General features: G+C 40.5%; 1 protein-coding gene across 7 annotated transcripts; it reads right to left on the bottom strand.

Annotated features, from left to right (window-relative positions):
• Positions 1–26: 26 nt before the first annotated feature.
• On the bottom strand, positions 27–13,003 carry CBLL1 (Cbl proto-oncogene like 1). Of its 7 annotated transcripts, none has more exons than XM_084791841.1 (6): positions 12,851–13,003; positions 8,353–8,520; positions 5,624–5,724; positions 5,224–5,307; positions 4,320–4,393; positions 27–3,558 (listed from the first exon to the last, which is right to left on the bottom strand). In XM_084791841.1, the coding sequence occupies exons 1-6, from the start codon at positions 12,861–12,863 to the stop codon at positions 2,520–2,522; spliced, it is 1,479 nt and encodes a 492-aa protein (XP_084647967.1). In that variant the 5' UTR covers positions 12,864–13,003; the 3' UTR covers positions 27–2,519. The 7 variants fall into 7 exon arrangements, with proteins under 7 accessions (XP_084647967.1, XP_084647968.1, XP_084647969.1 ...); XM_084791842.1 differs by having other exon boundaries at positions 5,624–5,721; XM_084791843.1 differs by having other exon boundaries at positions 8,362–8,520.
• Positions 13,004–15,859: the final 2,856 nt, after the last annotated feature.

Below are 15,859 nucleotides of genomic sequence, written 5' to 3'. Positions count from 1 at the left end.
AAGACAAAGAAATGAACCAGCCAGCATTTTGGTTTTAAGTGTTTAAAGGGTGAATTTAATTTTATTGTAGTAGAGCCAATGGAAAGTTCTGCAGTCTCCAAATGTGTCATCGTTAGGTTAAAAATTCATCTAGGCAAAATAGTATTTATGCTTCCATTTTATTGTTTTTAAGAATTAAACTGCCACCTCAGTAGTCTTAAGAGCAATTAATGAAACATACATACATTTAGACTTTACGTCCATCATAGATAGCTTCAAAGGATTCCCTGAAATGTGCTGGGACTCACATCTTTTTCCTTAAGAACAGAAACACGGAACAGTAATCTTGTTATCTGTCTACCCACCCACCCTCATTCAAGCAGTTAACTGATGGATTCAAGTCTAACAATTAAAATTCTATAACAAGACATTCATCTGACCTGCCTCCCAGCATGTTTATTAACCTAACTGAAATTATTTTTTAAAGCCTATAAGATTTTTCTCATGATACTCATTTTTTTGGTCCAAAATAGAGGCTAAGTGGTTTCTCACCACACCCAACCCCAGTCAATCTCAGTACAGGAGCCTCTCATAAACAGCTAAGAAGCTCTGACCTGACTCTGGCTATTTTCTAATTACATGAAACAAAGGGTTATTTAGATTTTAATAGCTCCTGAACAGGGGCGTGAGAAGGAATCAAGTTTGTACCAGTCCAAGCACCTACAGTAACAGGATAGAAACACTCCCCATCATGTCATACTATTTCACGTCCATGCTTCTAATAACAAGAATTTCTCACTAGAAATAGTGCATGAACAAACCAGACTCAACTGCTACATGTGAAGGGGGAAAAAAATCATTTGCTCAAGAAAAATTTGCATTAGTTATTTTTGGCCAGCCAAGACTGAAGTAGCCTTTTTATATTATTTACTTCTGTACTAAGTGCAGAAATGATTTTGCATCTGATCGTCCAACATGAGAATGCTCTCCTGTACCTGACAGAACGGTGAATTAGTAATCAGTATACCCTTGTCAAAAACCAATCTTCTAATTTATATACTACAAACTATCTAATAAATGGTATCTGCATCCTACATGTCATGTTTATATTATGCACCATTTTAAGGGGAAGAAAATTTCACAAGAGTTTAGTCACTTCCAAGGATATATGACAATATCCTAAGAATGCTGACTTATACATAGGAAATCTGTATAAACTGAGTGGTCGTCTTCAACTGACTGTAACAAGCCCCGTAATGCGAACCCTGGCTCTAAAGGCACCTTACACAGCACTGAGATCCGTATCTAGTTAGTACTTTTCTTCCGTCCAATTCAAAATTATCTGGTTGTCTTCACTATTGTTTCCACGCCAAAATGTTCCAACTTTAGACTGCTTACCAAGAAAACAAGAAATGATAGTTTTAAATTTTCAACTTCGAGGAGAAACTCACCAGAGCAATAAAACCTGAGTAAATGCTAGCTTGTTATACAAAAACCACCGTTTGTTAATCCATCAGTCAGATTCCTCCATAGCATTCAAGTTGCATGTATAACCCCATAAACAATGCACTAAAGCACAAAATCGAATGACTATAAAGAAATGCAGATTTAAATAAAGCCCAGTCCTAAATATGTAGATGAACACAGAACACATTTCACCCAAATAACACCATTTAAGCAATCCTAAAAAATAACTTAAGGTTTTTAAGTGTGACAAATCATGTGATTTTAACCACTCAGGAAAAAAGCGTCGGTGAAAATGGCATCCCATAGCTTGGAGCCTGCACAGCCGGTCATTTTCCAATGATTAGAACCCCTCGAGACGCGCCAGACAACCAGCTATAGGAATTCTGGTGCATTAGGTGCTCCTGAGGCTGTCCAAACAGGAAAGGCATCCAAGTGAGTGCACTATGCAATTACTACACCTTGAAATTTCAGTGCCTAAGATGTGAAATAATTCCCTATCATTTAACAGTCTTCTTGGTAACAATTTTAGTAGAATTTTACTTTTAGGATTTTATCTTAACTTAGGAAAATTAGTGGTAAAACATGTGGATTTAAGAAAAATACGTGGCTGCACTTAAATTCACATAAAAATAGCATTTTTACAACCATCTTGAAATTTAATCCTTTTACACAGGTTAACAAAATGCATCACAACAAAAACTAAACATTGGGTTTAAATAAGAGCAATATTTCTCAAAGTGGAACAGTGAAAATTTATCAAAAAATTTTTTCTTTTTTTTTTTTTCTTTTTTCTTTCTTTTTTTTTTTTTTTTTTTTTTACAAATAGTCACTTCTGGGTCAATTTACCTCGCCAAAGTAACAGTTGTTAAGATATAGTTGTGCTCAACCGGGCCACTTATCTGCACTACAGTATAGTACTTGAAAGCAATCCTAAGGTCAAGATTCAGAACCATTTTGAGAGACAAGACTGTTTTATAGCCACCTCAAAAAGAGGTTATTTTCTCCTTCCCCAAAGCTTGATTAACTAATTTAATCTTTTTTCCTTGTCATATCTTCAGTTCAAAGCACTATTATCACTGGTAATACGGTCTGTATCGTGTTTGATCTGGATGATGTGGTCCAGGTAGTGGGGTTTGAGAAGGCGGGCCCTGCATTCGTGGAGGTGGTGGTGGGCCTCTTGGTGCAGGCCATAGACCAGGACTCATTCCTCCTGGTTGTGTAAATGGAGGGCTCAAAGTTCCTTGATCTTCTGTAAACTGGGGTAAAGAGTTAGGATTGTAATGGTGAGGAGGGGGTGCAGTTACAGGTGGACCACCATGCTGAGGTGGGGGGGGTCCTGGAGGAGGATGATTCATATAAGGTGGCATCTGGGCAATGATATGTCCAGGGGGAGGGGTTATTGGGGGTGGAGCAGAGGTCATTGGTGGAGGTGGGGCTTGGCTATATACCAAGTGAGGAGTACCTGCAGCCTGGGGAGGATGTGGCATTGGATGGCTTATTGGTGGTGGCGGAGGTGGGGGTGGTGCATAATGTTGCTGTGGAGGCATAATATGATGAGGGTGCGACACCACTGGCTGACCCTGGTACTCAGGGTGGTGGTGAGCAGGTGCTGGGGCAGGAGGTGGTGGCTCTCTAGCACCTGAACTTGAGTCATCCTGAATAGGGACAGTTATTAAATTGCTGTGTTTTCTTGTTGAAATACGAAAGGTCTCCTGACTGACCGAGCGAGGAGGAGGTGGAGCCATGGACAGTTCTGCTGGAGGAGCACGGATATCCTCATGTGGCTGACTATAGTGCTCATGCGGCACATGTTGCAAAGGAGGTGGAGGCAGCATGATGTGCTGCTTTGGAGGAATATGGCTCATATGGTGCTTGTCTGGCGGCATTATGAAACGATCGGGGATCTCAGCGGGAGGTGGGGCAATGGGAGGAGGATGAACATTCTCAAGTGAAGGTCGGGTGACAGGCTTCCCAGCTCTCATATGGCGATGGTTGATATGAGCTTGCAGGTCTCTCTGAGACAGGTATGTTCTCTTGCAACCTTGCACAATGCTGCACATGAAGAGAGAACCTCGTGTGCACTGCTCAATCCGCTGCACAGGATCACTACAGCTGAACACCAGGAAAAACAACTGATTAACCAAAACCACAATACAAAACAGTATATTTATTTTAAGCCTTTTGCTCACTTTAAAAATGTTACGTAAGACATTTGCAAACTTAACAATAAGTATTTAATTAGTTAACAAACCTTATTCAATCTTCCCCACTTGTCTCAGACAGTAATCATCAACTTCTCTACTAGCCAGGGAATATTTTTATCTCAGACCCACCATATAGAATGTCAAGAGACCTCTACTTCCCAATACTTAAGAGTTCATTAATTTTCTCTAACTATACTGGATTTGCATCCAGGAATGATAAAACAAAGGAATTGTCATTTAAAAGCACAGAATTCAAAGTCCAGTGGTCTCCTTTCCCATTCTCCCTGCAGGAACTAGTGTGCTCCTGACTTGTGGCCATTTTGTACACTTCTTGCTTTTCTGCCATCTGATTCACTACACAATGAGAAACATTTCCATGCACAGGAGGACAAAGTCTTTCTGTTGGATGATGCCTAGAAGCAGTACTATACACTATTTATACTAATTCAGGTTGCTAACTGTACTTCCTGCACTGGGCTTGACAATTAACTAAGACAGACTTCTCTCTAGACAGCTAATGACTATACAAGTGAGGTGCACACGAGAACACACTTCAAAACTAAACTTCACTTTTAAATATTAACATTAGAACACTTAGGGGCTGGAGAGATGGCTCAGCTTGCTTAGAAGCCACTCCTATCAGACAATCTAAAGATGACCATAACTTACCCTGGGCACATCTTATCTCCTTTTTTTTCATGTAAAATAGCACAGTCATAGCAAAAAACATGCTTGCATGGAATCTGTAGGCAAAAATATCATAGTTAAGCATCCTAGAACAACTTAGAATATTTCAGTAATGGTAGTACAGTCATCTATAGTCAGAAGGCCCACAGAAACTAGCTAAACAAATACTTAAGATATATACCAGTAGCCACTAAGATCATCATCCATCCATGCCATCCACCCATCTGTTGTTTTCGAGATAGGGTCTCTCTAACAGAACCCTGCTTATACACTGTTTTGGAATTTGCTTTGTAGAACAGGCTGTCCTCAAACGCGGAGACTGCCTACCTCTGCCTCCCTGGTGTTGGCACTAAAGGCATGAGCCACCATCACCCAGCAATAATTTTTAATCACAAGCTTTTTAAAATTTTGCTCCTTTTCCCAATAAATAAATACATGTACCTCTGCTAATGCTTTGCTTTTTATTTTTGGAGACAGGATCTCATGTGAAACTGAGGTTGCCTTAAACTATGATGTACCCGAGGCAAGCCCTCATCTTGTGATCCTTCTGCCTCAACCTCCAGAGTGCTAGGATTACAGGACCACACCTCCCCCCCAACACATGCTTCTCTCTTCAGATATGGGAACCTATAGATGTTGAAATAGTCCCTGCACGTTAAAAGCTCCTGAAAAAGAACATTAAACATATTTTATCTTACCATGTTTCTCCTGAAACTATTCTAAAACAATAAAAGATTATATTAAATTCATGGTGTTACTAAACTTCCCTTAGCTTTTTTGTATATACTATTTTATAAATTAGTTATTAAAAATCATAAATTGTATTTCAGAATCCTTCCTCTACACAAATGTCTTATCTATAAATCTAGCCCTTAACTGTACTTACCATTCTCCCATAGACTTTAATAGGCAATCCACATTTGTCACAGAAATGAACTGGTGTATCATCCTTTTCACCTAAGATGTTTATCTATTAAAATGATAATTAAAAATTTCCTCTTTAGGCAAATTAAAAATTTTTTACTTATCAATTCACACAGTAAAATGGTTAGAATTTCTCAGCAGTTGTTACTATAAACAGAAATAAAACTTGATTAGTATAATTCCATTTGTTTTCCTTCTTAAATAGTGATTATTGATTTTACTTGGTTTTAATGAACATTACATTACTTCAAATTATTCTTGAAGATAGTAGAAATAAGCAAGTGCATTTATGTGTGCTACAAGTTACAGATATACTAAAAACTCAAAGTACTTAATGCTTAATTTTTCATTTTTAGTTATACCTTAAAATCCCAAAAAAGGTGTCCTGGAAATCTTCGCTGATTTGCAAAGAGCTCGCCCCCTTTACAGTCATACCGCTGCTCTTCATTATAATCGAATCCTTCTGAAAGAAAGTTACATTTTCCAACTTCAAATTTTATTTTTAAAGTATATTTACATGACAAAATAGACCTATTTACTAAAAACTGTTTCTGATGACATTCAAAGATCTAAGAACATGAAAAATAAAACTCCTGAAACTATTCTAAAACTGTAAAAAATAACTACATTAAATTCATGGTGTTACTAAACTTCCCTTAGCTTTTTTGTACATATTGTATTATAAGATTGCTTATAAAAAATTGTAAATTATATTTCAGAATCCTACCTCTACAAAACCAGGCCTTAACTGTACTTACCATTCTCCAACAGACTTTATAAGACAACCCACATTTGTCACAGACATTAGCTGCTACATCATTTTTAAACTGGAGTTTTAAATGGCACCTGAAAGTGATCTTTATGAACCTCTAGAGCATACAGTGCATACAGCAACACCATAACCTGAGGGGCAGAGCCAAGAACATACCTATAAAGGAGTCTCTTATTCAGTCTCCACAGACCATGTCACCAATTACCATCATGGTTACTGAACAAACTTAAAGATATGTATAATCATCATTTATTCTAAACTACCTACAGATTACCAGAACAAATTTTAGGAGTAAGACAGATCCTTCTAGAACCTGAATTTATGTTAAGAGCAAAAATTTCATGCTGAAAGGAAAAAACAAATTACCCAATATTTAGGGTATTGGTGATCTGTTTTGGGGGAAAAAAATGAAAAAGCAAGATCTCACTTTTAAAAAAAAAAATATATATATATATATATAACTATATGAGCCAGGCGTGGTGGCGCACGCCTTTAATCCCAGCACTCGGGAGGCAGAGGCAGGCGGATAGCTGTGAGTTCGAGGCCAGCCTGGTCTACAAAGTGAGTCCAGGACAGCCAAGGCTACATAGAGAAACCCTGTCTCGAAAAAACCAAACCAAACCAAACCAAAACAAAACAAATATATATATATAAAACTATAAACTTTCCAAAGCGTGGGCTAACAAACTGTTGTTATAAAAAGCCACACAGTACAAATCTTAGGCTTCTTAAGTCATCTAAATCTAGTCAATTTTGCCATGATAGTGGGAAAGAAGCTATGGACAACTAAAGTAAAAGTAACTTTACTTTTTTTTTTTTAAAGGAACCAAATTTGACCTAAGACCAACTTGCTGAAGACAGGAAAAGCTTTTTATAGTCATGAAACCAGAAGAGGCCTTTTAAGAATGTTAAAACTTGAAAGAGTAAGTTCTAGTTAACCGAATACCTACAATTTTCAAATTCTTTACAGTAATACTTTACATATAAAATTCAAAAAATAAATGAGCGACAGATGTTTAACAAAGCCAACTTTACAAAGAATTGAGAAAGAGAGCAATCAAGAGCAGACAACACAACTGAGACCAGAAATGGCTAACAGTGTGAGAAGGCATCCGAGCACACACTAAGGAGCTGTCCCTGAGGCACAGTGATGCCAGCCTATGATCACAGGGCTTAGAGGCTAAGGCAGAAAGACTTGCTGAAGCTCAAGGACAGACTTGGTTACAAAGACCCTATCTCAAAAAAAGTCCTTAAGTTAATAATACAAAATATTGATAGATATGACTATAAACTAACAAACCCTTTCTGAAGAGTAATTTAGCAGGATCTGATGAATTCTAAAATGTACAGATGAAGTCTTTTTAAAAGTCACTGATCTGTTGTGTGCATGAAATGGAGGGAGGGGTTTACATGTGTGCCTCTGCGGCCCCCTGTGGAGACCAGAAGACAACTTCTGGAAGTCAGTTTCCTCCTTCCTCTTCTACATGGGTTACAGGAGCGGAACGTGAGTGGCCACTTATGTGGCAATTGCCCTCACCCTCTTCAACAATCTTGCCATGCCCCAAGTAAAATTTTTAATGTTTACACTACAACAGTTACAGCAAAACAACTAGAAAAAAGTTAAACAGATGATACCGTATCTACAGAATAAATACCTAAGACTGTTCATTTCTTTGAGACAGGGTCTGGCCTTCACAATAACCCTCTTGTCTCAGTTTCCTAAGGCCTGGCATTTCAGCTATGTGCCACCACACCTGGCTAAACCCTTTGGTGGTTGCTGTTGTTGTTTTTCTAGACAAGATTTTTCTGTGTAATCCTGACTGTCCTACAACTTGCTGTGTAGACCAGGCTGGCCTTGAACTCAAGAGATTCACCTGCCTCTGCCTCAAAAGTTCTGGGATCAAAGGCATGCACCATCACCATCCAGCTTACTTTAAAAAAAAAACTTAAAAGAAACATTAAAAACAGCTTTGAGAGGATTATTTTAAAAAAATCTTATTTTTAATGTAATGCTCTCTGCAGTATCAATTAAGTCTTTGAAAAGGAGAAAGGGGACTTAAAAAGGAAGAAAAAAGTATGTAAGGTTAATATTTTAAAGTAGGTTTAAGTAAACAAAATCAAATAGATTATTTGGTGTACTCAGACATTTGTTTTATGTGCACTGGTGTTTTGTTTGCATGTATGTCTGTGTGAGGGTATCCAATCTTGGAGTATAGTTGTGAGCTGCCATGTGAGTGCTGGGAATTGAAACCAGGTCCTCTGAGCCATTTCTCTAGCTCAACAACACAGCTCCTAAACATCTAACTTTAAACAAGTTACCTTCATCACCTGGTGGGGCCTTTGCAGGCATCCTGCTAATAGTCCTTTGAATTCGAGGTGCAGGCTTAACTTTGTTCGTTTGTTTGGAGATGAGTTTTATAGGAATTCTTCTGCGAACATCAAGACCACCCAAGGATCCAGAACTATTAGTGCCTTGTAACTCATTGTCTGTATGAATGGGAAAAAAGAAATTATGATTGCTTTTGCTTTTCTTTTTGAAAATTGTTCTATAACATGTATAAAAGTAAAATAAAAAACATCAAACAATTAAGTGAAAGATCTTGGTTCTGATTTTAAATACTAGACTGATAAATGTAATTGCTAATATTCTTTATTTCAGGTTACCCTTTTTTTGAGACATGGAACCCGTTTAGAAGCTAATAAAAGTAACAGAACCTTTATCTCATTCTAAAAAAATGAACAATAAAAATTTCCATACAAATCCATAGTAGTTTACAGAAACGAACCTTAAAAAAAATTTTAAAAAAGCTCAAATTGTTATAGATTTTTAAAAATAAAGAAAAGAAAAATTGTCTTTACATGTGTTATCAACATGCAAAGTAGACATTCAGTAAGCTTAGTAAATTTACATAACAAATTGGAAACATAGCACTAAATCTGATATATATTTATTATGTGTGGGGTGGGGAGTGTGGGAGCTGGTTCTCCCCTCCTACCACATGAGCCCCAGAAGGTGAGCTCAAGGCCTCAGCAGGTAGCAGGTGTCATGCCATCTTTACCTGTCATGCCATCTTATTGGCCTATGTGTTGGTTTTAAAGAGGTAGAGGTAATTATTACCTTAAGCATAACATTTTTTTCTAAAAGGTATTCAGAGATATACAAAAAAAAAATATGCATCACTTAATAGACCTCACGATGAGTCACTATCTGTGCTATAACATGTCTAGAGACTTAAGTAACAGATATCTTTAGTTAACAGTCAGCACTGCAATGAAAAACTGTAATTTAGACTTAGACCTCTACAACTGACACTTTCTAGTCCTTAAAACTCTTACCTATGGAAAAAATTCTTGTTCATGATTAATAGGTACATTATTTCACAGGACTGACTCATATAACTTTCTTTACTTTTTCAAGTACATAAAAATATGTAATACAATATATTCAATTTTACTTTAAGACAGAAAGGGAAATGCTTAAAAATAGGAACTACAAATGTAATATTAAAATTATAATGATTGAAACAGAAGTTAATGAACAGAGTTCCTGCAAGAATTACAATCAGGACTGATAGCCTAACTGCCCACGTTACCTTCAGTAGAGACAAATGTGAAAGAAGTCTGCTAGCACTAACTTCCAAGACTATAAGCAGTATGAGTAAATTAAATTTATACCCATCTTTTTGTGAAAATAAAATAAAATTCAAAATGGGTCTCAATGATTAAACATCTGTCTACCTTCTACTCTTACAACAGCAAACTCAAAAACTTTCACAAGAAAGGGATGACATGGATAGCTCCAATCTTGAATTATAATAAACTTGGTCAGTCTTCAAGACTGCACTAAAATGGAATGTCTGTGTGTTCATGTATTTCAGCAATCTTCATTGCATTTGCTCATCTATATAGAAGTGCCTACCGTAGAAATATGACAGGAACCTTTTCCCCGTGCACAGAAAGTATTCCCAACTTCCCAAAGAACCGAAACAACCAAACTGCTGCCCTAAGATATAACAAGGACTCTTAGTGCGCTGCCTTTGTGAATGAAAACAGCTTTACCTGCACAGCCCAGGTCTCCAGTATCTGAAGAGCAGCTTAGCCCTTTTACAAGGCTGCTGTGTCTAAAGCTACTGTTTCCCTCACAGATCTCAAGAGACAACATTCTGAGGTTTGTTTGCCGCCTTTTTAAAAGTAAGGGGGGGGGGAGTAACATACAATTTACTGCACACACACATATAACAACAAAACACAAAGCATGTAGAAATATCTGGATATTACATAAAGGATAAAAAGAATGGTCACTTAATGTAAATATACCTTTAAAAGTAGTAATACTTGGTTATATAGTTTCAAAAGCAACACAGTATTTTATCTTGAATCAAAGGAGCGAGTGAACTGAAGGCAGGTGTGTAACTCAGGGTAGAACCTAAGACACTGAAGACCCTGGACTCAGGTTTCCAGCATCCACCTCTCAAAAAAGAATGAAAAAAATTTCAAAATTTGGGTCACTTTTACCTAAGCACTAACTCCTCTAACAACTAAAGAATGAGTCAAGTGTTTGTTGGGTCTTTACTAGTCTGGATGCCTCTGTGACCTGGGAACAGGGGTACAGGGCCGCCTTGGGGGAGCTAGAGGGGCATTGCCTCTTTTTGCTGCCTCTCTCTGCCCCACCGCCCATAGGTTTGCCAGCTCCCTCTGGACTCTCTGGGGCACTCAGCCCACTGCTGACACTTCTGCAATCCAGAGAAACACTAAATAAAGCACGATGTGTTTGCCATTTAAAAAACAAAACAAAACTCAATCGTTTTCTGCAATATTTTTTTTCTGGTAAAAGTTTATTTCAATACTTCCATTTACAAAACCTCTTGATCCTTTGACATTAAAATCATTATTTTAAGATGCCTATTCAGTCAGGAAATTACCTAGCTAACTGGCATTTTTTGACTTGTGTTTCAAATAGTTTTTAAATTTGTATTTCTTAGTTTTGTGAAAGTTTGAGTCTTTGACTTAATTTTCCCCACCTCTTAAAATGTGCAGCTTTTAACACTGAAACATTAGGAGACTGCCTCATAAATGATTTAAAATCTAGAAAAGCTGACATGAACCATAAAGGTCAACTGTCTAGAAACTCATTTTTTATCTAGCTAGCTCATTAGTGATTATTTTCATGTTAGAATGACTTTTTATTTCCCAGGGCAACCTTTTATTAATAACTTAGAAACTGGGTTAACTCTTTTACACATGCAACATCAAGATGCTCTAATGGAAACCTCACAGTTTTCTCATTTCTTTCACATATTTCCCCAAACTAATCCTTTGCAGCTGTTGGATTCTCCACCAAAATATGTGTTGCAATTGCCATTGGCTGTGCCCTGCTCCCACTTGCCCTACAGGGTTGTTGGGGACTGAACTCAGGACAGGTGCTAGCTAGGTAAGTACTCTACCACTAAGCTACACTTTCACTAAAGCCAGCCTTCCTCTGAGTGGGGCACTGCAACCACCACTTAGATTATTTATTTATTTATTTATTCCTGTTCTTCCTCTCCTACACCATTCTCCATAGAAGAGCTGGAACTACTTCTTAAATTATACTACTTTTGTTCAGTTGCTTCATAGCCACTTAAAATTAAAACCCTTTACCATGATTCTCAAAGTTCTAAACTTATGTCTTCCTGCTCTTCTCAACTAGGCTAACTAGGCTACAGACATCTGGCCTTCTCAGTGTCTTCCTACCATTCCGAAACACCTTCCCCGGGCATTTTCTGAAACTTCCTCCTCCATGAGCACCTGTTTTCTTAAAGTACTCACCACAATCCGTAAGCGGTTTAAAAAAAAAAAAACAAAGAAAGAAAAGAAAGAAAGAAAGAAATCAACCTGGCTGCCTCCTTTGCTAGAATGCAAACTCGAGGACAAGGACGCAATCCTATTGTTTACCGTCCCATCATTCTATCTCCAAGCCTACAAGTATCTTCATGCAGTTACATAATTAAGTAGTGTTTGAAAACTGAGAGCATCTCAGGCAATTCTTAAACAACAACAAAAACACAAAGCTCTTCCTCCTTGCTTGTTGATATAATTGTCTGAAGCACTCAAAGAGAAACGCACTCACTCGTTAACTAAGAAGAAGAAAACGAAGTCCGCAGAAAAAAAGGTTTGATGCCACTCTTACTTGTAATATGCGATGAAAATATCTTGACCTTAAAATTTGTGTATATGTCCCCAAAGGATGCAAGAGGACCACGGCCGGAAAGGGCGGGGCATGCTTTGGGTTTGGGTAGAAAAGATGCTCCGCTTATAACTTCGAAAACTAAATCCGGCTCTCTTCTCTAACCTCTAGACCGTGAAAAGTCAGAGACAATAACCACAGGAGGTGACCACTGCAGAGCCGCCCGAAGCCGAAAGGCAGCAGGAAGTCTCCAAGTCACCCTCGCCCAGCCTCCGGACGCTTCTCCAATTCGACACCCGCCTATTTCCCCAGTACAAAGTGCAGAGCAACGGGAATGGGGGGGGGGGGGAAGCAAAACAAAACACAACGGGCACCCACCCCTTCCAACAAACCAGCGCGGGGCAGTGTCCCGAAGGCGAGCTCAGCAGCACCACTGAAGCGGCGCTACCGGTCTCGAGGATGGAGGCACCGCTCAGAAGGGTAGGCCAGGGAGCAACAAGCCCAGCCCGGGACCGGGTCTTTGAGCTTGCTTCCTTTCCGCCACGTCCCGGAGCAATGGGGCAAGCGTAGCCCCTTGTGCCCCCTGGGCGACCAGTCCCAAACGAGCCACGGGGGCAAGAACCAGGACCCCCGCTGCCTCCGCCTCCTTACCAGTGTGATCCATGATTCGGCTCGCAGGGAACAGTGGGAGCGGAAGTGAGTCGCTCCGGAGTCGCAGCAAGCGCGTGCGCCCTACCTTCCGGAGCGCAGAGGCGGAAGTGCGCCCGGACTGTATGCAAGAGTTTCCCTCCTTCGCCGCCGCCACCCGGCACCGGTGAGGGAGTCGGTCATAGCCAGTACTGAGGCAGGAAGAGCAGGGACATGCGGGATTTAGTGTCGGGACTGCTAATGCACCCCAGAAAGCCGACCTCAGCTGTAGAGAGGACCCCTATTGCAGTGGGAATGCACTGGGAACCTGAGGGAAGCGCGGCGGGCCGGTAAGGTGCTGCCCGCCCCTCCGGCGCGAGGCCTTCTGGGATTTGTAGTCCGCCGATGCCGTCCGGCCTAGAGCGCAGTCTCAACCGTTTGGCTGGTCCCACCCCATCGGGCGGAGTAACGGTTTGGAATGCCCCCCGGGTCCGCCGCCGGGTGTAGAGAAGTGTAAACACGCGCGCTCCGTAGGTGCCCAAGGGAAGCTGAGTTAGCCGCCGAGGAGGGAGGCAAGGTCCTCATTGTCTAATCATGCTTTGTCCTGACGCGCCCCAACACCCACTCGGCACGCGCGTTTGCCCTGGCTCCCACCGAAGTTTTCTCAGCTGAAACGCGTGTACAGTGCTGACTATCTCTCGCTCTCGAAGCGCCGCGAATCCTTGCTAAAGCCGGAGGGAGGACCAGGAGCTCCCCGTCCCAACGGGGACTCCGAGCAATGGTGTGCAGCGGGGATGGAGGAGGGAGGATGGGGACCGAGGGGTTGGGGGTTGAGGGTAAGAGCGTTAGGGCTTGGTCGGAAGGAAGAGGTGAGAAAGGGCAGGCCCCGACCGAGGAAAAGAGAGTTACCACAACAGGCTGTACCTAGTTCCAGTTCTTGGTCCCTGGGGTCTGTGGTTGCTGCTTTCATCTTGCTCAGCCAAAACAAAAGAGTCCACCACGGCGATTTCTGAGGATCTTCAGAGCATCCGCACCTCGCAAATTTGCCTCATACTAGGGTCTTCTGCCTTCTCCGGTCCTTTACACTTGAAGCGCGCAGATGAGTAGAAAGGAACACTATTAGTGGAAAACATCAGCCTGGGAGTCAAGGGATTTGGGCTCTATGGTCGTCCCTTGGTGACGACATCGTTACCTTAGGTTGTTCACGCTTTCAGTGCCAGAGTACCTAGATCAATAAAACATTATTAAATTGGCCTCTTTAAAAAATATTTTCAGAGTACTTAATTCTGAATAAAGTGTGTGTAGCAATGTGTCCCGTGTGTTGCACAGTAACAGCTGTGACTAACACGGCAGTGATCATAGTGTAAATGCACCATGTTATTTAGTGATTGGCTTAATTGTGGTCTTCCAAAGGCTCCCACTCATTGCGGCTTTACAAGCAAGGTTGTAGGTTTGCTCCCAACTAAGGACATTTCTAAGTCGCTGTCTTTTTTGTTGTTGTTGTTGTTAAAATGTAAGTTTCTGTACCACTGGGTGTGCTTCAGAATGCTTTCAGTTACTGGGGTTACTGTGGTGTTTGGAGGAAGCATTAAGCACCAAGCTTAACCTTTCTCTGACGTCTCTAAATACAGTGCTAATGCGCTGGAACTTTTTTTTTTTTTTTAACAACTGTCTAGGGCAAAAGACGCTCAGGGCAAATAGCTAACTGTGGTGTCTATTAGCATACCAATGCCATGCTGGCCTCCTGGAGGCGGCCTCCTACCACAACTACCTGTAGCCTTCTCAGCTCTCCTCACGTCTTCCCTTTCCCTTCCCCCAGCTTCTCTTTCCTGTGTAACCTTGCCATTCTGGCAACCGTGCACTCTCTTGGCGCTTGCCCTCCTCCTCCCCTCCCCCCTTCCCCCTTTCCCTCCCCCTCACTCCCCTCTTCTCTTGGCTGGGTCCAAACTGCTGGCCATGTTTGGTCTACTGCTGTGTCTCCCTGCTCAGGGCTCTTCCTGATTCTTCTGGCTATAGTCTCCCCAAGATCTACAATAAGAACCTTACCCTCAGCAATAGCTTGGAAGAGGTTATGTCCTCACTTTATATGTCCAGTGCTGAAACCCTCTCTTTATACGACAATGTAGAGCTGCCTGAGAGGTGGTTTTTACCCAGGAAGTGCTTTTCACCTACCGCAACCCAATCAAACTTCAGGTTGATGAAAATATAGGATAGCAATAATAAGGTATAGTAATGCCAGAAAATTAGAATTCAAAAGGGCTTTTAAATTGCATTACAGACTTTAATCATTTGTCAGTCTATTGTTAGGAAATTTTACTGGGTGTCCTGACATGGTGGAACATGCTTGAAATTCTAGCACTTGGGAGGTTGAGACAGGAGAATTGCAAGTTCAGAGGCAGCCAGAGTTACATAGTGAGACTGTCGCAGCAAATAAAAAATAGAGAAAGAGAGAAAATTTGCTGAAGGCTCTCTCTACTAAAACCTGGAACTTGATTTGGCTTGTTACTTGGATGCACTGTCTCAGCACCTGAACTTTCTTCCTCCCTTTATTGTAGTTGCCGTATATTATCAATGCAGTAACAGTGTGGCTAGATGGTCTCTTAAGTTCCTAAGTTGATTAAACACAGGCTTATATGGCACTTTTTAAAAATTTGTTATTAGCTGTAAAGCTAATGAGTTCTTGTGGCATGTCTGTGTAATGTACATTCCCCAGGTTCCCCGTCCACCTCCCTAACATTTCCTCTCTTATTATCATGCGCTCTGTATTCCACACAGGAGAGAAACTGGGATGCTTATCTTTATGAGACTGGTTTTCATTTAACATGATTGCCAGTTTCATCCAGTTTCTTGTAAATCCCTTAACTTTGTTCTTATTTATGATAGAATAGTATTCCATGTGTACCACATTTTCTTTAATCATCTGTTATTGGACACCTAGGCTGTGTTGGCTAGTGAGTAGTGCCACAATAAAAATGGATATGCAAATATCTGTATAGTAAGATGACTGATTCTTCTAGGCTTATACTCAGAAGT

Source organism: Acomys minous, assembly GCF_964271855.1.
Source record: "Acomys minous genome assembly, chromosome: 8".
NCBI lineage: Eukaryota > Metazoa > Chordata > Mammalia > Rodentia > Muridae > Acomys > Acomys minous.
This window is presented reverse-complemented; position numbering and strand designations above follow the sequence as displayed.